Here is a 23,846-nt window from a genome sequence, read left to right as displayed (position 1 = left end):
TATGTATGTATCATGTATGTATGTATGTAGCATGTATGTAGCATGTATGTATGTAGCATGTATGGAGTATGTATGTAGCATGTATGTATATATGGAGTATGTATGGAGTATGTATGTAGCATGTATGTATGTAGCATGTATGTATGTATGTATGTATGTATGTAGCATGTATGTATGTATGTATGTAGCATGTATGGAGTATTTTTTTTTTTTTTACATTCAAAACATTAGCCGGATGATGGGACTACTACTGTCCCATCATTGGCTAATGTGTCAATCACTGTCAGTGTAGCAGGCATCGTCCGATGGGACTTGTAGTGCACAGACACAAAGACCCCCGGCAGTCCGCACAGACCCCCCCGGCAGGTCGTACAGACCCTGGAGAGGCCGCACAGACCCCCCGGCAGGTCGTACAGACCCCGGAGAGGCCGCACAGACCCCCTGGCAGGTCGCACAGACCCCCGGCAGGTCGTACAGACCCCGGAGAGGCCACACAGACCCCCCGGCAGGCCATACAGACCCGCTGAGAGGCCGCACAGACCCCCTGGAAGGCACGCACACTCGCACAGACCCCGCCCGCACAGAGACACGCAGTCTCCGCCCACGCACCGCCCACTTTCCATTATAGTAATTTTTGCACTGTGGGGACTTCCGATTCCGATTTCGCAGAAATATCGGAACTCGGTATCGGAATTCCGATACAGCGAATATCGGCCGATACCCGATATTTGCAGTATCGGAATGCTCAACACTAGTGGTAGGAGCTCTGTATTAACAACCAAAAATTAGATTTTAAACTCTGCACCACCCCTGCAAAAAGTTGAATTTCAGTGACAGTAAATTCAAAGTTGAAATATGGCATGCTGTATCATGTTAGTCACAAAAAAAATACTTTTCTATAACACACTAGATGCTACAAACTATTTTCCAAGTCAGGTCCCTTACTTTATGACGTTAATACCAGATTAATTTTTTTGTGGCCTATGTATCAGGCCTGAACACCACACTACAGTACATGCTACAAACTTTTTTTAAAAGTAGGTACCTTACTGTATGATGTTAATAACAGAAGGATTTTTTTGAGACCTATGTATCAGGCGCCTGTAGCACACTAGATGCTACAAACTATTTTTAAAGGTTATATCTTCTTTCAATATTAGTAGCAATTTTTGTTATTTACCTGGCTTATAGGGTACATTGATCGTCTCAGGGCTTTTATTGCCCTACATATTTCCATCTTAGTACTTCTGTATTTTTTCCATGCTTTCACCTCCACTTTGGAGATTTTCAGCCCTGTCTGTTTTAATCATTCATTTTTAATCATGTATTAATAAAATTGATTTTTTTAATGATTATATTCTGTTGGAATTTCTTCTTGTCTGGTGGCAATTAGGCCACTTACAGACATTTGTTGATATAGTAAACTAAAGTGTCTAACAAATTATTTATTCTGGACATATTGGTATTAAACTATTACAGTTTCAATGATGCCGAAGTCGTTTCCCTGATCGTTGGTCGCTGGAGAGAGCTGTCTGTGTGACAGCTCCCCAGCGACCACACAATGACTTACCAACAATCACGGCCAGGTCGTATCGCTGGTCGTGATCATTGGTAAGTCGTTTAGTGTAACGGTACTTTAATGCACCCCCCCAAAAAAAAAAAATCTGTAATGTAAATTTTACAGCCACACTGGACAGTATCTAGCTACACTATCTGACTGATGTACAACCGCCTAACTAAATAGCTGAAATCTTGATGCAATCAGTGGCAGCTTCAGGAGCAGCCTCTCTGTGCTGTATCAGAGTCAAAATGGTGCTAAAACCATGTCAGTTATTTATATGGAGAGGAACATGTGATTTCAGCAGCCAACGACACAACCCGTGGTGTCAGGACATTGTGGATGTTTCCTGCATCCTGATTGGCTAGCCACAATGTGTACACATTTAAAGTTAGGGGAAAAAAAAGACTGCTGTGCTGTGCTTCCAAAAACTCCATGCCTCTGAGCTCTGCAAACCTTCTCCTCTCATCAAACATGTGCCATACGCTCATGATACACCACCATTATTGCTGCTTAAGTGCTGAAAATGTTTTTGTGGCAACACAAATAGAGCACCCCCATGGGGCCGTGGGGTACTCAGTACCGGGTCCTTCGGTTCACAGGGGGATGTCATGGTGGCTGACCCGGTCCGTGGCCCTGGGACATCCGTGTAAAAGGGAAAGGTCTTTAAGGGGAATATTCGTGACGCCACCTGTGGTATTCAGTCAGGGTGACCGACGCTGCTTTAAGGGGTCCACTGGGGTGATGTTATGGCAGCTAGATGGTATACCTTCCCACAGGTGAAGTATATCCCCAGGGCTTCCCGGTGTGTAGATGGTGAATGATGAATGGCGCAGTGAAGAACGAGAACACAGGGTTGCAGTCTCTTTACCTTTGGGCCATGTTCACACTTTGTGGTTTTTACCACGGATCCGCGGCGATTTTGATGCTGCGGGTCCGCAGCAGTTTCCATAGCATTTACATTAACATGTAAACCCTATGGAAACCGCATACCGCAGTGCACATGCTGCGGGAAAAACCGTGCAGAAACGCAGCGGTTTAAAACCCGCAGCATGATGTCACTTCTTTGTGCAGAATCGCTGCAATTCTGCACCCATAGAAATGCATTGAACCGCTTACTTCCCGCATGGGGCTGTGCCCACGTTGCGGGAAGTAAGCGGATAATGCGCGGTTGCTACCCGGGGTGGAGGAGAGGAGACTCTCCTCCAGGCCCTGGGAAGCATGAATAGTGTAAAAAAAAGAATTAAAATAAAAAATGATGATATACTCACCTCACAGCACTGCCCGCGGCTGTCCGGTCTCACTTGCTGTGCGAGCAGGACCTGTGGTGACGTCACGGTCACATGACCGTGATGATGCCGCGGTCACATGACCGTGATGTCACGAATAGTGTTGAGCGATACCGTCCGATACTTGAAAGTATCGGTATCGGATAGTATCGGCCGATGCCCGAAAAGTATCGGATATCGCCGATACCGATACCCGATACCAATACAAGTCAATGGGACACCAAGTATCGGAAGGTATCCTGATGGTTCCCAGGGTCTGAAGGAGAGGAAACTCCCCTTCAGGCCCTGGGATCCATATTAATGTGTAAAATAAAGAATAAAAATAAAAATATTGATATACTCACCCTCTGACGCGCCCTGGTAGTAACCGCCAGACTCCGTTCATAAGAATGAGCGCTTGAAAGTCCTTAGATGACGTCGCGGCCTGTGATTGGTCGCGGAGCAGTCACGTGACCGCAACGCGACCAATCACAGGCCGCGACGTCATCTAAGGACTTTCAAGCGCTCATTCTTAGAAACGGAAGCTGCCGGTTACATCGGTAAGGTCCAGGCTGCGTCGGAGAGGTGAGTATATCCCGATTTTTTATTTTAATTATTTATTTTACACATTAATATGGTTCCGATACCGATTCCCGATACCACAAAAGTATCGGATCTTGGTATCGGAATTCCGATACCGCAAATATCGGCCGATACCTGATACTTGCGGTATCGGAATGCTCAACACTAGTCACGAAGGTCCTTCTCAGCACAGCATCTTTGGAATCAGACCGCCGAGTGCAGCGCCGAGGAGATCCGGACATCGGAGGGTGAGTATAACCAATTTTTATTATTTTTATCATTACTATTGATGCTGCATATTGCTGCATATGCAGCATCAATAGTACAGGAGTAATCCCGCAGCGGAAACCGCGGAACAAACCACGATAAATCTGCAGGGATAACCACAGCGGTTTTGCCCTGCAGATTTATCAATTCCGCTGCGGGATAAACCCGCAGAGCACACCGCAAAGTGTGAACATGGCCTTACTGAAGACTTAAGCATCCACAGCAGAGCACCAGATCACAGGGCAGGCAGAGTCCGGCCGGTTTGGAGGCAAGTCCAGATTTCCCTTGTCCAGGTGGAAATCAGTAGCCTTCCCTTGTGCTGCAGTGGAGTAGTCCCTTACTGCCTATGGCTTCACATAAGGGTGTCACAGATGTGGTGTCTCTCTCTCTGTCCCCCATATAGGATAGGATAATACCTGTATGACTGGTGACTTGAAGCTGTTTATAGGGTCTCTTAAATAACCTGGCTCTGTAGTTGTCACCGTGCCTCCTGGGTGTAGGGCGGACAGGTAACTTGCAATTAGCTCCTGCCGGTCTCTGGAGTAAAGCGTAAAGGTTCTTACTCCCTCGGTGTTCTGGCTACCGGGCTTCTGCGCCTCCAAAGGAGGCAGCCTGTGTAGGGCTGGTCCCCTTCTGGTATCCTCTCCTTTGCTGCGACTCCCTTCATGCTTGCTGCAATACAGTTCTCCTTCTGAATGTCTCTTTCTGGGAGCTGCAGCTCTGAGGGCATGCACAGCTTTGTGTCCTTTGTTCGCTGACAGGATCCCACCCCTGTCAGAGACCAACTAACTGAGCTCAGCCAACAACTAACTAACTTTCCCTACAGGCGACCAGTTTTACCTATGTGGGGAGTGAACTAATAAATAGGAGCAATAGCTTCCCCTGATGGCCTGGAGTGTGAAATGTGTTGCATGTTTGTGATACCTGGATGCAGTTATCCTTCTTTGTCTCCAAACGTAGCATCACTCTCCCCGAGAGGAAAGCAATAGCACTGCGACAACCAGGACCCTGGGTTGCCACACAAACATTTTCCCACACTTTTACTAAATGTTACTGATTTTTAACAATTTTAGAAAATTTTGCTCTGATTTCCGATCATAAATCCAAATGTGCTATATCTGTGCAGAATTTATGCTTGCCGATCATTTTCCGATCAAATTCGCTCATCTCTACTCCTGACCTCTGCATATGATCATTTATACCGCTAGAATCAGAGTTTCTTCAATTCCAGCAAATGTAGTGGAAACTCATCTGTACATTACAGCTGGCTCCTGCTGCGTATAGCATAGGCACACGTTCGCCATCTGATATTGTACATGTTCATTCTGCTGCAGAAAGTTATACCCCACCTGGGCAAATGTGTGCATCATTTTAAGCTAATGTGATGTGTTAATGTACCATAAACAGCATTTTATATTGAATTAGCTAAAAGCAGTACACGATAGTTTAATTCTTGTTCATTAATAACAGTTTCTCAAATTCTTACATCTGCATCAAGTAGACTCCAGTGGAAGGAATTCTTATTCTACACCAGTTCCCATTCTCCTCCTCTTTACAGCGCATGACTGTCATTACCCAGATTATTGGAGAGAGTAATATGACAATGTTCATGAAAGGGGCACCTGAAATGGTTGTGTGCTATTGCAAACCAGAAACAGGTAACTATAAAGTATGTGTAGTAAAGTTAGAATAACTGTGATGTGTTGTGTCATTGTTGACTAATTATTTTGTTGATATAAAAGTTTACATTTGTACATTGATAATAAAATACAAAAATCTTCTTCAAAATGAGGAAGTTTGCACAATGAGTAAAAATGAATTGGTTATGAATATATAGCTATGCAAATTATTGTAATTTAGATATTGATATTGCCCCCCTTGTGATATTTCTTTGAGAACAGCAAGTAGGGCAATAGAAACCTTAACTTCAGGGCATCTTTCAACATTTATCTAACTTTATACCACCTACTGGTTCAATTTGCAGTATTTTTTTGCACATAACTTTGGCACAATTTGGCATATGTGCAATATTAAATATTCACTTCTAATACAAAGGAAAATTAAGTTTGTCTGCTATGATTTCCAGAAATATTAAATATGTATATTCCTTCCTAAATTCATGGAACTGTAATCAACACATAGAGTATTTTGCTACAGTCTATATGACTGTATATATAATTTTGATTTTGAGTAGTGTTTCTCATTTCTTAATAGTTCCAGACAACTTCTCTGAGAAACTTGATGATTGCACAGTACAAGGCTTCCGAGTAATTGGGCTAGCTTGTCGGTCACTGCAAAAAGAAGATCTGCCAAAGTCTTTTAACACAGACAGGTAATAATTTTTACATATACTTAAGTATTAAGGCCCTGATTTATTAAGACTGGAGTTTTGTATGCCAGTTTTAATAAGGGATGTGCAGAAATAAGACATACTGAATTCATTAACAGGTTGTAGGGATCTGTACTCACTCAGCTGCTCTTGAGGTAGGCACTTCACAACCGCTCCGGAAGGCAAAGCAAAACAGAGCCTTTTCTAGCACAAAGTGAAAACAAAACTGAAAACAAATAGTCCATGTGTCCATTGCGGGACCGCCCACTCAGGCCAGTGCTTTTAGACACTGAAAGTAAACACAAACTGCAGGTAAATAGCCCATATAGCCCTGGTCCGCCTGCTCAGGTCATTATCTTTAGCAACAAACATTGGAGGTCTCCTCACCTTCAGTCACAGACCCTGAATGAGATACCCGGCCTCCATTTTATCTGCCAAACCATGACCCTGGGGTTGGGTTATGTGAGCAGTCATTCCTTCCCATTCCTTACCCCGCTCGTAAAACCCGTCCCTGGAATGGCTCAAATAACTCTCTCAGTACTATAGGTGCTGGAGCAAACTTCCAAACTCATATCATCCTAGATAACAGCCGAGATGACATATATCTCCCCTCAAGGACTTGTCCAGTGGCCCTCTTACCTACCCTTCCCATCTGCCTAAAGCCCGGGGGTTGGCACCTTCTGCCAATAAATAGTGGACTCTAGACAGAGCATCAGCATTGCCGTGCAGTTTCCCTGACCTATGTTCCACATGGAAGTTAAAATCCTGAAGTGCTAAGAACCACCTGGTCACTCGGGCATTGTTCACTTTTTCTCCCTCATCCACATCAGTGGGGCATGATCTGACACCAGTCTGAACTTTCTGCCTGATCGTTAGTACTTTAGATAGTCCAACTCCCACTTGATGGTTAAACATTCCTTCTCCACTATCGAATAGTTTTTCTCAAAGGATGACAACTTCTGGCTAAGAGACATGATGGGGCGCTCTTCCCTGTTCACCTCTTGAGATAAAACAGCGCCTAGCCCGACATCCCACGCGTCTGTCTGGACCACAAACTCCTCAGAGAAATCGGGTGCAACCAACACTGGCTGTTTGCACAGGGCCAGCTTCAGTTCCTGGAGACCACTTAGCAATAGCCGACTTCGTCCCTTTAAGGAGGTCTTTCAGAGAGGCAGCTGCTATAGCTGTAATAGCCAGCAATGCCCTGACCTGCTTCTATGAGAGAGGTTGTGGTCAGCCCTGGATTGCCTCAACTTTAGTTATTTAGGGCTTTATTTATCTCCTGCCTAAAACATAGCCCAAGTATCTCACTTCCTCCATTCTCAAGGCACATTTTTGGGGGCTAATAGAAAACACCGCCATCCGTAGAGCATCCAGCGCCACCTGCACTTTGCACAGATGACTCCAACAATCCGGGCTGAAGATAACAATGTCGTGGGGGGCCATGATACAGTCTATGGCTCTCTAGAATGTAGAGAGCCATAGATAGACTTGTGTAATGGAAGCTCCCATCTGGCATTGAAAAGGCAGTAGTGGTGGGTGAGCACTAAACTGTGCTTGGGTTCTCGTTGCTCAGGTCAATCAAATTGGAATGCTCGTGTGCTCGACCCGAGCAAGTAGCCCAATGTAAAGGTACCGTCACACTCAGCGACGCTGCAGCAATATAGACAACGAGCCGATTGCTGGAGCGTCGCTGTTTAGGTCGTGGTAGAGACGTCAAACACAGCAACTCCAGAACGATGCAGGAGCGATCCAGTGACGTAACGGCGACTCACTTATCGTTCTCACTGGTTGTTAGCTTCATGTAAAACGTTGCTGGCATCGTTGCTTTTGATGTCAAACATGACGATACACACCGACCTGATGACGAAATAAAGTTCTGGACTTCTAGCTCCGACCAGCGATGGCACAGCAGGATCCAGATCGCTGCTGCGTGTCAAACACAACGAGATCGCTATCCTGGACGCTGGAACGTCACGGATCGTTGTCGTTCTAGTTGCAAAGTTGCTGAGTGTGAAGGTACCTTTAGTCTATGGGAAACTCGAGCATTTTAACCACGGACCCCTGGGGGTCTTTTTAGGTTCTTAAAACATCAGAAATCGATGGGATGGGAACAATGCTCAAATGACATGGGAACATCATGGGGAAGACCCCTGGAAGCATTTCTGACTCCCAGATCACTGGTGTGAACAATGTTGTCAGAGTCTTACGCCACTTTTACAGGCACACAATAAAACATACAAAAGCAAAACCAAAATGGATTTTCCTGGGAAATATGTTAAGGAACTTCCTTTCCAGGATAATGATTTGCATATAAGGCAAAATAAATAACCCAAAACAAAAATGCTCCTCCGTTTTTGCTACGTTTTTCCTTTTTACCATTGCTTTCAACCAAGACAAATGCATTCACTGGGAAATGTCATTTTAACATGTTATAATTACCTGGCCATGTGGTGTGTGACACATCATCTGACACATCCTGTTTCATTTATGAAGGTGGGACTCTGAAAGTCACGAAGCCTATTTTTATAGGGCCATCAGGTGGCCATACTATTCTTAAAGGTCCAGCAGTCAGTCCTCACTCACTATTCTTAGAGATTCATCAGCCGGCTATGCTTTGTTATTCCCATTATTAAACAGTGGGTCTCCTATATTGTTATTGTATATGAATTAAATGCAAGGCCTGCCCCAAATTTGGATGCACCCCAATAACCCTTAGAAGAGACATGGAGGAGGGCCTTCTAAAAATATGAGTAGATATCTAGACACCAGTGGCGCTTGCTATATTGAATTCTTGCAGCAGATAATGCCATAGTACCACTTCTCTGTGTCGTATAATAGAATTAAAGTAAATAATCGTATATCGACGCTAGAAATAATCTCTCCGTGTGCTATCACGTGACTGTGACGTCATGCAAGGTCCTGCACTGTCAGTGAACCGAGCGGCTACTTTCTACAGCACGCAACTACTCCACGCTGATAACAACGAGTGACGGCTTTGGTGAGTTCTGCCGCCGACCAGGGCAGTGCTTACTACCCGCACTCTCATCGTTAATACACCGGTTTTCAAGATCAGCAATTCAATACCCGGATTCACTGTATGGAGAATCACTGAAGAACCGAGGAACGGAGGAGCTAACTGAGCCACAAGAGATCTAATCTGCTGAAAATTTCAGTGGTCGCTAGAAGAGTTGGAAGATTTTACTGTGTCTACATTTTCATATAGGACGTGAAATACTCAATAGATTATAGTAGAGGTGCCCTTGACTACTATTGGTGAAAAAAAAAGAGGGATTCCTTCTAAAAATATGTTCCCATTACAAAGGAGCTGGTCTCCTATACCTGTAATGCCCATGCACTAAGTGTATGGGCTGACAAACATTTCCCCATGGGGGTATACATTAACATACTGTGTTAAAAAGCCATCCTGGATGGCCACATGAAACCAAAGTTCCAATTATTACTCATTTGGTACTCCAATACTGTTTGCCAATGCATTGAATGCAAGGCCTGCCCTGCCCCAAAGTTACTAGCACCCCAATAACCCATTGAACAGACGTTCTGGATGGCCACATGAAACCAAAGTTCCCATTATTTCTCATTTGGTACTCCCATACTGTGTTGTCTATGCATTGAATGCAAGGCCTGCCCTGCCCCAAAGTTACAAGCACCCCAATAAGCCATTGAACAGACGTCCTTGATGGCCACATGAAACCAAAGTTCCCATTATTACCATTATTACTCATTTGGTACTCCCATACTGTTTGACCATGAGGTCTGCTTCAAATTTGAAGGCACCACAATAACCCAATGAACAGATGTCCTGGATGGCCACCTGAAACCAAAGTTCTCATAATTACTCATTTGGTACTCCCATACTGTTTGCCTATGCATTGAATGCAAGGCCTGCCCTGCCCCAAAGTTATATGCACTACAATAACCCATTGAACAGACGTCTTGGATGGCCACCTGAAACCAAAGTTGCTATTATTACTCATTTGGTACTCCCATACAGTTTGCCTATGCATTGAATGCAAAGCCTGCCCTGCCCCAAAGTTACACACACTCCAATATCCTTATGAACAGATGCACTGGATGGCCACCTGAAACCAAAGTTCCCATTATTACTCATTTGGTACTCCCATACTGTTAGTCTGGCATTGAATGCAAAGTCTGCCTTGCCCCAAAGTTACATGCAATCCAATAACCCTTTGAACAGATGTCCAGGATGGTCACATGATACCAAAGTTCACATTATTACTCATTTGGTACTCTCATACTGTTTGCCTATGCAGTGAATTGCAGTGGAGAGCTTGAAGAACCTGCAGTGGACAATTGCAGTGTTGAGGCTGAAGACATGGAAGTGGAGCATTGCAATGTTGAGGATGAAGACAGGGTAGTGGATCATTGCAGTGTTGAGGCTGAACACCAGGCAGTGCAGCATTTCAGTGTTGAGCCTGAAGAACCTGCATTGGAGAATTGCAGTGTTGAGGATGAAGACCCGGGAGTGGAGAATGTCAGTGCTGAAGCTGAAAAACCAGCAGTGGAGAATTTCCGTGTTGAGGCTGAAGAAACTGCAGTGGAGAATTTCAGTGTTGAGACTGAAGAACCTGCATTGGTGAATTGCAGTGGTGAGCTTGAAGGACCTGCAGTGGACAATTGCAGTGTTGAGGCTGAAGACACGGCAGTGGAGCATTGCAGTGTTGAGGCTGAACATCTAGCACTGGAGCATTGCAGTGTTGAGGCTGAACACCTGGCAGTGGAGCATATTAGTGTTGAACTTGAAGAACCTGCATTGGAGAATTGCAGCGTTGAGGATGAAGACCCAGCATTATTAAGGCTGAAAAACCTACAGTGAAGAATTTCAGTATTGAAGCTGAAGAAACTGCAGTGGAGAATTGCTGTGTTGAGGCTAAAGAACATGCATTGGTTAATTGCAGTGGTGAACCTGAAGAATTTGCAGTAGACAATTGCATTGTTGAGGCTGAAGACACAGCAGTGGAGCATTGCACTGTTGAGGCTGAACACCCGGCAGTGGAGAATTGCATTGTTGAAGATGACCAACCCTACAGTTCCCATTATTAGGAAGTGAGTCTCCATTACTTTTTGCCTATGCAGTGAATGCAAGGCCTGCCCCAAATTTGGATGCACCCCAATACCCCTTAGAAGAGACATGAAGGAGGGCCTCCTAAAAATCTGTTCCCATTACAAAGGAGCTGGTCTCCTATAAGTGTAATGCCCATCAGCCAAAATCAGGAAGCATATACCCATGTGTGGGGGTGAAGAGGTGCATGGTAACAGACCTCCCAAAAAAAGACAATGGATTTGAGTTTACATTATGCTGATATCATTCAGTGGCGTAGGGAACTCTGGCCCAATCCAGTTGACAGGCGAATGCGCTTATCAGTTGTACTTCCACCAACAGAACTAAAAACCCGCTTTGACAAAACGCTAGTGGCAGGGCACTCCAAGGTGGAGAGAGCTTTGCTGTCATGCCTGCATGGTCCTCTGAGCAGCAGAGGGCTGAGAGCGGGACACATCTGTGCACACTAATTAAAGTATACCATAGCAGCAGCTAGAAGCTGAGCACAGGAGAGCTGCCTTGGACACCACTGTAAGCATATCGCTATACTCCTTACATTCCTAAGGACCACACAGGAATGACAGCAAACTGGTGATGTATTGAATAAAACCTAGGATAGGTTGAAATGTCAAAATTGAATATAGTCGCTTAAAATATTTTTCTTTTTTTTCTTTTCTCTGCTCTATGATTATTTTATTGTCATCAAGTGTAACAAATATAATTTTTTGCATCACCATATGGACAGAGTGTGCGGTGAATTTTGAATTTCATATCATTTTTGATTGTGAGCAGAGAGCATTTCAGAACACAGAAAAGTGGGATGGTGACGCTAATTATGGTGTCATCGCCACTCACCATCTTGGTGGAGTCCTCAAGGTTTTGGAGGATGGTACATATGTCTGACATCCACGTCCATTCCTGAGGTCTTATGTGTGGAGTCTGAACTAAATACTGACAGCCTTCTTGATGCTGGTAGTCAACAATTGCCCTCTTCAGCTCTCAAATCCTTTCCAACATATGTAGTGCAGAGGGGACATCAAACAGTCGGTGAGCCGGAAGCTGCAAACCCTGCTGAAGCATGGCAATGGCGGCGGAAGCTGTAGCTGACTTTCTAAAATGGGCAGACAGGCAGCGTACATTCACAAGCAGATCCGGCAGCTTCGAGTAGCTTTTGAGAAGCAGTTGAACAACAAAGTTAAGCATATGGGCGAGGTATGGTACGTGTGTGAGCTTGCCTCTTTCAGAGCTGTCCACAACTCTTCAGCATTGTGCGCCTTGTCACCTGCAGTGCTTCCAGTTTGTAACTGATGTAGTCATTTTGGAGATGGAGTCTGAAGAGAATGAGGTGCAGGAGCTGTAGACTGTGGGAGCAACCCTGATTGACTTAGGGCCCACAATCCTTGGCGTTGAGTAAAAAAAAAGTATTTTTCAGCTCACCTGTCAACTCTGTGCATGGCTGCCATCCTAGGAAAATCCAACAAGTAGTAAAAAATCCAGCACCAAGAGGTTGCACTCCAATAGGCTTTATTCGAAAATCTTCACTTAAAAGCATGGCCAACTGAAAAATGCCATAAATAGCAGGGGTCCCAGACACCGGTTTATGCATTTCAGGGCCAAATATGCTCCTTAGTCATTACTCATAACTTGAAATCCTTGGCATTGGGAGGAGGTCTTCCTTCCCAAGGTCCGACTTGGTACTGGCTTCCACTATGTTAATCCAGAGTGCCGTCAGTGAGATGTACTAGGCTAAGACACAGCGAAAAAATGCAATGGAGCCCTGAAATGGCACAATTTTGAGCACATTGATATATGAGGCCTGTGACGGAGATACCCCATTTTCAACTATCTGGCCTGTATTTTTTTTCAGCAAATGGGTGTCAATAACTAGGCTAAGATACAGCAAAAAATTAAATGGAGCCCTGAAATGGCACAATTTTGAGTGCACTGATATGCGACCCATGTGGCAGACAAAACCCAGTGTTAAATATCTGCCCTGTAGTTAACTATTTTTTTCACCAATGTGGTGTCAATAAATTGTTTCACACACTCCAACAAAATTTTACAGTAGCACAGATATGGCAGAATTTTCTGCGCACTCAGATGTGATCTCTGTGACGGCAAAAATCCTGTTTAAAATAGCTCAATTTTCATGCTGTACTATGGAAAGGATCTGGCTGTATTCTGCAGTGCCAACAAGCTAATGGAAATAATAAACGGTGTGCTCTGGATTGCTTTTTTATTAAATAATCAGGATTAAGATGCAAAAAAAATTTTTCTTGGCCACTGATACTTGAAACAATGTATATACAGTAAATATCTGTAATAGGCAGCATCAGCAGACAGTAATGGAATGGACCCTCTTGGTGTATGCAATGAAGTCTGCCACATACACTGCTTGCCTACCACTGATACCTATATACACTGTAATTAGTCCTCAGAAGGACTGCTAGTTTTCTGGATTTGTGTATTCTATATGGAATACCCACACTAACTTATACACCACCAGATCTCTCCCTATCTCAGCAGCACCTCTCCCTACACTGCCTAAGTCTGGAGCTGACTGGGACAAGCAGGGCGGCACCAGGTCTGATATAGATCTGATGACGCTGTGCGACTATCCAATCACTGTAATGCCACAACCAACATGGCTGCGGCATTACAGTGCATGGCAGACAATCCCTGCATGTTGACTGATGCTCTATAGAGAGCCAAACATGCAGGGTGGGGACCCGAGCTACCGCCGAACAACCCCGGAAATACTCAGCGCTCACCGAGCACTTCGATGCTCGGGTGAGAACCGAGCATGACAGAGCATGCTTACTCATCGCTAAAAGGCAGTCTTCTCGTTGGCTTCTTGGGACATAGGGATTTGCCAATATCCTTTTGTGAGGTCAAGGGTAGTATCATACCAAGCTGGCCCTAGCCTCTCAATCAGTTCATCGACCTGAGGCATTGGGTAAGCATCGCACTTATAGACTTTGTTCAGCTTCCTGTAGTCAGTGCAAAACCGCCATTCCCCATCTGGATTTGGAACCAAGACTATTGGACTGGACCAGCCACTTTTGGACTCTTCGATGACTCCCAGGCTCAGCATCTGCTTTACCTCCTTCAAGATTACCTCTTGGTGAGCTTCAGGAATCTGATATAGTTTCACATTGACCCGGACATAAGGCTCCGTCAGAACCTCATGCTCTATAATCTTCATACACCCCGGGAGTTCTGAGAAAAGGTCTATGTTCTGCTGCGGTAACTCCTGGCACTGTTTCTTCTGCAAGCAGGGTAAGGTGTCTGCCACCTTGACATCTTCTACACTGACCTTGGACTGAGCTAGCGGACAAGAGTTTTCCTCAGTTTCTCTGTCCTACCAAGGTTTGATCAGGTTCACGTAATACACCTGGTAAGGCTTCTGCTTCCCCGGTTGGTGGATTTTGTAGTTGACATCCCCAACTTTCTCCACTACCTCATAGGGACCCTGTCACTTGGCCAGGAATTTGGTCTCCACAATAGGCACCAGCATCAGTATTTGATCCCCTGGGTTGAACTGTCTCACCCTTGCTGACTGATTGTAGATTCTCGATTGCACCTCTTGTGTTTTGTGGAGGTGTTCTCTCACAAGGGGCATCAACTTAGCAATCCTCTCTTGCATCTGGGCCACATGCTCGATCACACTCTGGTAGGGTGTGGACTCCACCTCCCACGTTTCTTTTGCTACATCAATGCATCCATGTGGGAGTTGGCCATACATCACAGCTGACATCTGGCTCTATGTGCCAGGAGTGGTCACAGACAGCTCCTGGCACATTAACCCCCGGAACACTGCGAACAAACATGATCGCAGCGTTCTGGCGGCATAGGGAAGCATCGCGCTGGGAGGGGGCTCCCTGAGTGTTTCCCTGAGACCCTCGGGTCCGAGCATCTCCTCCGTCCTCCTCCCTGCAGGCCCCGTATCCAAGATGGCCACGGGGCTCCTTCCGGGTCCTGTAGGGAGGTGCCTCCTGCAGTGCCTGTCAGATCGCTGATCTGACACAGTGCACTGCAAAGTGTCAGATCAGCGACCTGACACTATAACATGATGTCTCACTCTGGGACAAACTAAAAAAAAAATATTTACATGTGTAAAAAAAAAATCCTAAATAAATAAATGAAAAATAAATATTGTTCCCATAAATATATTTCTTTATGTAAATAAAAAAAACAATAAAAGTACACATATTTAGAATCGCCGCGTCCGTAACGACCCAACCTATAAAACTGTTCCACTAGTTAACCCCTTCAGTGAACACCTTAAAATAAACTAGGCAACAAACAATGCTTTAACATCATACCGCTGGAAAAAAAAGTGGAATAACACGCGATCAAAAAGACGGATATAAATAAACATTGTATCACCGAAAACGTCATCTTGTCCCGCAAAAAATGAGCCACCATTCAGCATCATCAGCGAAAATAAAAGCATTATAGCCCCCTATGACTGTCCTATTGAACTCTTGCCTGGTGCTAAGCCTCCCCCGGGGACGAATGGAAGATGGCTTTTAACACCAGGGATGGGCACTATGAATACCTAGTGATGCACTTTGGGCTCTGTAATGCCCCAGCCATTTTCCAAGACTTTGTAAATGACATCTTCTGGATATGCTCTCCACCTCGGTCATAGTCTTTCTTGATGATATTCTCATCTACTCTCCAGATATTGACTCCCACCGGAGAGATGTTTGCAGAGTCTTCGACCTCTTGCAGGCAAATTTCATCTACGCCAAGTTGGAGAAATGTGTGTTTGAGCAGGAGTCCTTACTTTTCCTGGGCTATATCATCTCTGCCCAGGGATTGGCTATGGATCCTGCAAAACTACAGGCTGTGATGGACTGGCAAGAACCCGATTCTCTTAAATCGGTGCAGCGCTTTATGGGGTTCATTAACTATTATCGCCAGTTCATTCCTCATTTCTCAACTTTGGTAGCTCCCTTGGTAGCCCTCACCAAGAAGGGAGCAAATCCAAAATTGTGGTCTGAAGAGGTCTCCAAGGCCTTCACTTCTATTAAGTCTCATTTTGCTAGCGCTCCCATCCTACATTGCCCCAATGTAGATAAACCGTTTATAATGGAGGTGGATGCCTCATCCGATGGTGCTGGAGCAGTCCTCTTTCAAAAGGATGCTCAAGGTCGGAAGCATCCTTGCTTCTTCTTTTCCAAGACCTTCACACCAGCGGAGAGGAATTATTCCATCGGGGACAGGGAGTTGCTAGCAATGAAGTTGGCTTTCTCTGAGTGGAGACATCTTTTGGAGGGGACTCGCTTTCCCTTCCAAGTATTCACACACCACAAAAATTTGGTCTACTTACAGACAGCCCAGCGGTTATATTCTCACCAGGCCAGATGCTCCCTGTTCTTCTCCCGGTTCCGTTTCATCCTCTATTTTCTCTCCAGGGAGAAGAACATCCATGCCGATGCTCTCTTTCTCACTCCGTTGTATCATCTGAGGAGGAGGAAGAGGTGCCTCAGCTTATTGTCCCTTCTGAGAGCCTGAGAACTGTGGCTCCAGTTTCACTAGAGTCTGTGCCTCCGGGCAAGACTTTTGTACCATCAAATTTGTGTCCGGAGGTTCTCTCTTGGGCTCACTCGTCCAGGGTGGGTGGACATTTTGGGACCAAAGGGACATCTGAGCTGCTGGCGAGGACATATTGGTGGCCGCATATGGCCCGCGACGTCGGTGACTATGTTTGGGCGTGTGTTTCCTGCACCAAGAACAAATCCCCTCGACAAGGGCCAGCAGGATTGCTTTACCTCCTGCAGGTGATGGACAGGCCCTGGGAGATGGTCAGGATGGATTTTGTGGTGTGCTTACCCAAGTCTCGTAGCTGCAGCATTATTTGGGTGATCACCGACCATTTTTCTAAAATGGTCCGCTTGGTGCCTCTTCCACGGCTGCCTTCTGCACGGGCTCTGGCAACGTTTTTTATTAAACATATCTTTCGCCTACACAGTATGCCGGACAAAATTGTCAGTGACCGGGGTCCCCAGTTTGCGTCTCGGTTCTGGGGAGAGCTTAGTCATCTATTCAGCATTGAGTTGAATCTCTCTTCAGTATATCATCACGAGACAAATGGGTTGGTAGAGAGGGCCAACCAGACCCTGGTCACATATCTGCGACATTTTGTTTTTGCCAGTCAGGATGACTGGGCATCCTTGCTACCGTGGGCGGAGTTTGTGCTTAACAACGCCGTAGCTGAATCCACTGGTTAGACTCCATTCCTCCTTAATTACGGCTAGCATCCGCGGGTTCCTGTGCCTATGCCCGTGTCTTCCGCTGATTCCAGGGTGGAAGACTGGGCTGTGGAGTCACGGGACATTTGGGACCACACTCAGGATGCCATCCGGGCCTCCAATGAGAGAATGAGGGTCTCTGCCGATGCGCATCGGTGCCCCTCTCCGACCTTTGCTCCTGGAGACTTAGTGTGGCTCTCTGCCCGTAACCTCAGGCTGTGAGGTACTGAATGTAAGTATAGATCACTCTGCTTTCTTTTCAGCACCCGGGGATTACAGGCATGAGCGAGTGGTTTATCACAGCTCGTGCCTGTAATATTAGTTAACCCCTTCAGATGGATTACCTCGTTGGACGTGATAGGACATCAGAAGGTATGTATCTTGTGCGTTTATTATTTTGCCAAGCGAGGGTCTGCAAATGGATTGAGAGAGCAATAAATTATTAAAGCAACCGCTGTGTTTATTTCATTAAAATACTTTAAAATCATGTGTGTGTGTGTGTTTTAACCCTTTCATACAATTGGATTAATAATGGATAGGTGTCATAATTGACGCCTCTCCATTATTAATCTGGCTTAATGTCACCTTACAATAGCAAGGTGGCATTAACCCTTCATTACCACATATCCCACCGCTACAGGGAGTGGGAAGAGAGTGGCCAAGTGCCAGAATAGGCGCATCTTCCAGATGTGCCTTTTCTGGGGTGGCTGGGGGCAGATGTTTTTAGCCACGGGGGGGCCAATAACCATGGACCCTCTCCTGGCTATTAATATCTGCCCTCAGTCACTGGCTTTACCATTCTGGCGGAGAAAAATGCGCGGGAGCCCACGCCAATTTTTTCCGCCATTTAACCCTTTATTTTAGCAGCTACAGCGCTGAAATTTTGCACATACACACTGCTAACATTAGTAGTGTGGAATATGCCAAAAAAAATGGGGATATGAGATGGTTTACTATATGTAAACCATGCCTCATATCCTGTCGGGTTTGTGCAGGAGAAATGAAAAGCCGGCAATTGAATTACCGACTTTTCACAGATATCGCGCTGAATGAAATCTAAATACAGAATATATATATATATGTGTCTCAATGACATATATATATATATATATATATATATATATATATATATATATATATATACTGTATATATGTTTTAATGAACATTTGAGCACATAAATCCATTAGATGTCAGTTTTGCAAGCCTGCGCGAAAATCTCGCAGTACGGATGCCATACGGATTACATACGGAGGATGCCATGCGCAAAATACGCTGACACACCCTGACTACGGAACAATATTTTGGGAACATTTCTCCGTATTACGGCCGTAGTATGGACGTATAATATGTGGCGTATTGTCTTACGCCAAGTGTGACCCCAGCCTTACTGAGAGAAACAAACATTATAAATTGCCAAGGAGACTAGCCAGACAGGGAGGTTCCTGGTGGCTTCTCCTTACCCACTCCCCTTGAGTGACAGGTTTGTCTCTGCCTGGGTTTCTACAAAGAGACCTGTTTCTCCAAAGGTAGCTGGTGGGTCTTTAGCTGACAAGGGTCCACTATTAATTGACTAGTCTCCTGTGCCACTTGATCCCCGGTGACTTTTAAAGTATGTTTTTCTCTGAAATGTTGCAGCATTTCAGAGGCAAACATACCTGGCTGAAATCATACAGCCAGTGTCTTAGGGTATGTGTCCACATTCAGGATTGCATCAGGATTTGGTCAGGATTTTTCATCAGTATTTGTAAGCCAAAACCAGGAGTGGGTGATAAATACAGAAGTGGTGCATATGTTTCTGTTATACTTTTCCTCTAATTGTTCCACTCCTGGTTTTGGCTTACAAATACTGATGGAAAATCCTGACCAAATCCTGATGCAATCCTGAACGTGGACACATACCCTAAGGTTATGTTTCCACGGTCAGGAAACGCTGCTTGTTTGATGCTGCGCAGAGCTGCAGCGTCAAACAAGCAGCGTCCAGATGTTCCAGCATAGTGGAGGGGATTTTATGAAATCCCATCTCCACTATGCGTGGAAACCCGCACGCGGCGGCCCTGCGACTACGGACATGCTGCGCGTCTTTTCAGATCGCAGCATGTCCGTACACCTTGCGGGGATGTGTTGTGATCCTAGTGGTAGAGGATCTCAAATATACAAAACTAAGTCCGTAACACAAAATCCAGCTCCAAGGGAGGTGGTAACTAGGCTGACCGAATATCTGATCCTAGCACACAACTAACAGTAGCCAGGGAATGTACCTACATTGATTCTAGACGTCTCGCACCAGCCGGAGAACTAACTAACCCTTTCAGAGAAAATAAGACCTCACTTGCCTCCAGAGAAGGGAACCCCAAAGGTATGATACAAGCCCCCAACAAATAATAACGGTGAAGTAAGAAGAAAAGACAAACGTAAGTATGAACTAGATTTAGCAAAGTGAGGCCCACTAATTAATAGCAGAAAATAGAAAGAGAACTTATTCGGTCAGCAAAAAACCCTACCAAAATATCCACGCTGAATATCCAAGAACCCCCGCACCGACTAACGGTGCGGGGGGAGAATATCAGCCCCCTTGAGCTTCCAGCAAAAATCAGAATCAACTTATTACTAGCTGGAACAAAATATCAGTAATGCGAATAAACAAAAATAAGGAAACAGGACTTAGCTTATTTTGCAAAAAGCAGGAGACAGGAGCCAAAGGACTTAGACTGGTTACATCGATTCCAGGCACCATACTGAGTTTCCAGGAAGTCTAAATAGGAACACCCAGGCCAAACGACCCAGGTGGGAAAAAACCTGGAGACAGACAATCCAAGTGTAATACCGCTAGAGAACACAAGAGGGAGCCAAGAAATACAATTCACAACAGGGATGCAGCGTCCACCCAAGGTATATCACAGGGCGCTATGGGAGAGAGCGATCATCCCGGATGTGAAGAGTTAACACATCCGGCATGATCGCATCCCAGAAAGGGGGCGGGGCTTAGCGCCGAGCGGCTTCGCTGCTGCGGCGATACCGCCGGCCATCCTGACCGTGGAAACATACCCTAAGTGCTCATGGATCGGCCGCATGTAACAGCTGTCAGATTTCCTTTAATTGCAAGAAAGTAATTGCCAGTTGAGTACTACTCAACAAAGGGAGAATAAGTGACAGAGGAATCTAAATGCTGGACAAGTACTATCCAAAGATAATGACATGAATGAAGGACACAACTTTACTGCTGTTTTAATGAAAACATTTTATCTTAAAAGGGAAGCAGTGGAGCGTGACCTTACATTTCTTGGCCTACTGATCTTTGAAAATCAACTTAAACCAGAGACCAGTTCAGTACTGCAGGAACTCATTGAAGCCAATATTAGGACTGTCATGGTCACAGGTATGTTTTTGCTCATTTATTTATTATTATATTCCTGGAAGTTGCTTTTGGGTGAATTCATAGTTATGGGTGTTACATTCACAAAAATTAAATTGGATAAATAAGGAAATATGCTACATTTGTTTTTATGGCAAAAACAGATATGTCTTAATATATATTTTAAACATATGTGGTAAAATTGCAGTTTCTATAGTGAAAAAAATGTTTAAACTGGGTGTTATTGGTGTTACCCAAAACAAACCTAGAGTCCTGTGCAGAGTAAGAAAAGCTACAAACTCTGTGAACCGGACAATAATTATATATTTTTTAATCAGTTGTAGTTAAGATCCCATAATGTAATAGTAGATGTTTATCATTATTTCATACTTAATTTTTTTTTTTACAAAAGCATAATTGGACTGTTATTGGTGTTACTGGAAATGTTACAGGGGTTACACAGTCCAAATGTTTTAGTTTCCTGAGGCTTCTAAAAGCAATACCCTCTATTTTAGACACATTTAAGACACTGATTGTCCTTTAAAATATGCTTTTAAAATATTTACAGTGGGGAAAATAAGTATTTGATCCCTTGCTGATTTTGTAAGTTTGCCCACTGACAAAGACATGAACAATCTGTAATTTTAAGGGTAGGTTAATTTTAACATTGAGAGATAGAATATCAAAAATAAAATCCAGAAAATCACATTGTATAAATTATATACATTTATTTGCATTTTGCAGTGAGAAATAAGTATTTGATCCCCTACCAACCATTATAAGTCCTGGCTCCTACAGACCAGTTAGATGCTCCTAATCAACTCGCTACCTACATTAAAGACAGCCTTATATAGTCACCTTTATAAAAGACTTTTATCCACAGGCTCAATTAATCAGTCAGACTCTAACCTCCACAACATGGGCAAGACCAAATAGCTTTATAAGGATGTTACGGACAAGATCATAGACCAGCACAAAACTGGAATGGGCTACAAAACCATAATTAAGATGCTAGGTCAGAAGGAGACAACTGTTGGTGCAATAGTAAGAAAATGGAAGAAATGCAAAATGACTGTCAATCGACATTGATCTGGGGCACCATGCAAATTCTCACATCATGGGGTATCCTTGATTATGAGGCAGGTGAGAGATCAGCCTAAATCTACATAGGGAAATTGTTAATGATCTTAAAGCAGTTGGGACTGCAGTCACCAAGAAAACCATAGCTAACACATTAAGCCATAAAGGTTTAAAATCCTGCGGTGCCCGCAAGGTTCCCCTGCTCAAGAAGGCACATGTGGAGGCCCATCTAAAGTTTGCCAATGAACACCTGGATGATTCTGTGAGTGATTGGGAGAAATTATTGTGGTCAGATGAGACAAAAATTGAGGTCTTTGGCATTAGCTCAACATGCCATGTTTGGAGGAAGAGAAATGCTGCCTATGACCCAAAGAACACCGTCCCCACTGTTAAGCATGGAGGTGGAAACATTATGTTTTGGGGGTGTTACTCTACTAAGGGCACAGGACTACTTCACTGCATCAATGGGAGAATGGATGGAGCCATGTACCATAAAATCCTGAGTGACAACTTCCTTCCCTCTGCCTGGACATTAACCCTTTCGAGCTGCAGCCCTTTTTCATTTTTGCATTTTTGATTTTAGCTCCCCTTCTTCCCAGGGCCATAACTTTTTGATTTTTGGTCAATATGGCCATGTAAGGGCTTGTTTTTTGCAGGATCAGTAGTAAATTTGAACAACATCATTGGTTTTACCATATCTTGTACCCAAAAATGGGAACAAAATTTCCAACTGTAGTGAAATTGCAAAAAGTGCAATTCTACAGCTGTTTTTTTTTTTTTTTTTTTTTTTTTTTACCATGCTCACCAAATGCAAAACTGATCTGTCACTATGATTCTCCAGGTCATTATGAGTTCATAGACCCCAAAGATATCTATTTTTTTTTTTATTTAAGTGGTGAAAAAAAAATCCAAAGTTTGTTACAAAAAGAAAATAATTGCATCAATGTCCAAGACATGTAGCGTCTCCATTTTTTGTCATCTTGGGTTGAGTGAGGGCTTATTTTTTGCATGCTGACTTTTTAATGATACCATTTTGGTGCAGATACAATCTTTTAATCGCCCGTTTTTGCATTTTAATGTAATCTTGCAGCAACCATAAAAACATAATTCTGGCATTTTTTATTTTTTTCTTGTTAGGCCGTTTTGTGATCAGTAGTGTTGAGCATTCTGATACCGCAAGTATCGGGTATCGGCTGATACTTGCGGTATCGGAATTCCGATACCGAGTTCCCATACTTTTGTGATATCGGGAATCGGTATCGGGATCCATATTCATGTGTAAAATAAAGAATTAAAATAAAAAATATGGATATACTCATCTCTCCGGCGGGCCCTGGACCTTACCGATGTAACCGGGAGTCTCCGTTCCTAGGAATGAGTGCGTGAAGGGCCTTCGATGACGTCGTGGCTTCTGATTGGTCGCGTGACCGCTCATGTGACCGCTCACGCGGCCAATCAGAAGCCGCGACGTCATCGCAGGTCCTTCACGGGCTCATTCTTAGGAACGGAGGCTCCCGGTTACATCGGTAAGGTCCAGGGGCCACCGGATAGGTGAGTATATCAATTAAAATAAAAAATATGGATATACTCACCTCTCCGGCGGGCCCTGGACCTTACCGAAATGTAACCGGGAGCCTCCGTTCACAAGAATGAGCCCGTGAAGGACCTTCGATGACGTCGCAGCTTTTGATTGGTCGCGCGAGCGGTCACATGAGCGGTCACGCGACCAATCAGAAGCTGCGACGTCATCGAAGGCCCTTCACGCGCTCATTATTAGGAACGGAGACTCCCGGTTACATCGGTAAGGTCCAGGGCCCGCCGGAGAGGTGAGTATATCCATATTTTTTATTTTAATTCTTTACTTTACACATCAATATGGATCCCAGGGCCTGAAGGAGAGTTTCCTCTCCTTCAGACCCTGGGAACCATTCCGATACTTTGCGTCCCATTGAAATGCATTGGTATCGGGTATCGGCGAGATCCGATATTTTGCCGGTATCGGCCGATACTATCCGATACCGATACCAATGCATATCGAAAGGTATCGCTCAACACTAGTGATCAAG

General features: G+C 44.5%; 1 protein-coding gene across 1 annotated transcript in view; it reads left to right on the top strand.

Annotated features, from left to right (window-relative positions):
- The window catches only part of LOC143808065 (putative cation-transporting ATPase 13A4), a 597,320-nt gene that overhangs the window by 385,068 nt on the left and 188,406 nt on the right, over window positions 1-23,846 (top strand). Inside the window, exons 16-18 of the mRNA XM_077290324.1 lie at window positions 5,177-5,333; window positions 5,890-6,007; window positions 20,600-20,724. Of these exons, the coding sequence (XP_077146439.1) occupies window positions 5,177-5,333; window positions 5,890-6,007; window positions 20,600-20,724 (400 nt within the window). The remainder of the gene's footprint in view (window positions 1-5,176; window positions 5,334-5,889; window positions 6,008-20,599; window positions 20,725-23,846) is intronic.

Source organism: Ranitomeya variabilis, chromosome 2, assembly GCF_051348905.1.
Source record: "Ranitomeya variabilis isolate aRanVar5 chromosome 2, aRanVar5.hap1, whole genome shotgun sequence".
Classification (NCBI taxonomy): Eukaryota; Metazoa; Chordata; class Amphibia; order Anura; family Dendrobatidae; genus Ranitomeya; species Ranitomeya variabilis.
The sequence above is the reverse complement of the archived record's forward strand: the minus strand, read 5'-3'. Positions and strand labels throughout refer to the sequence as shown.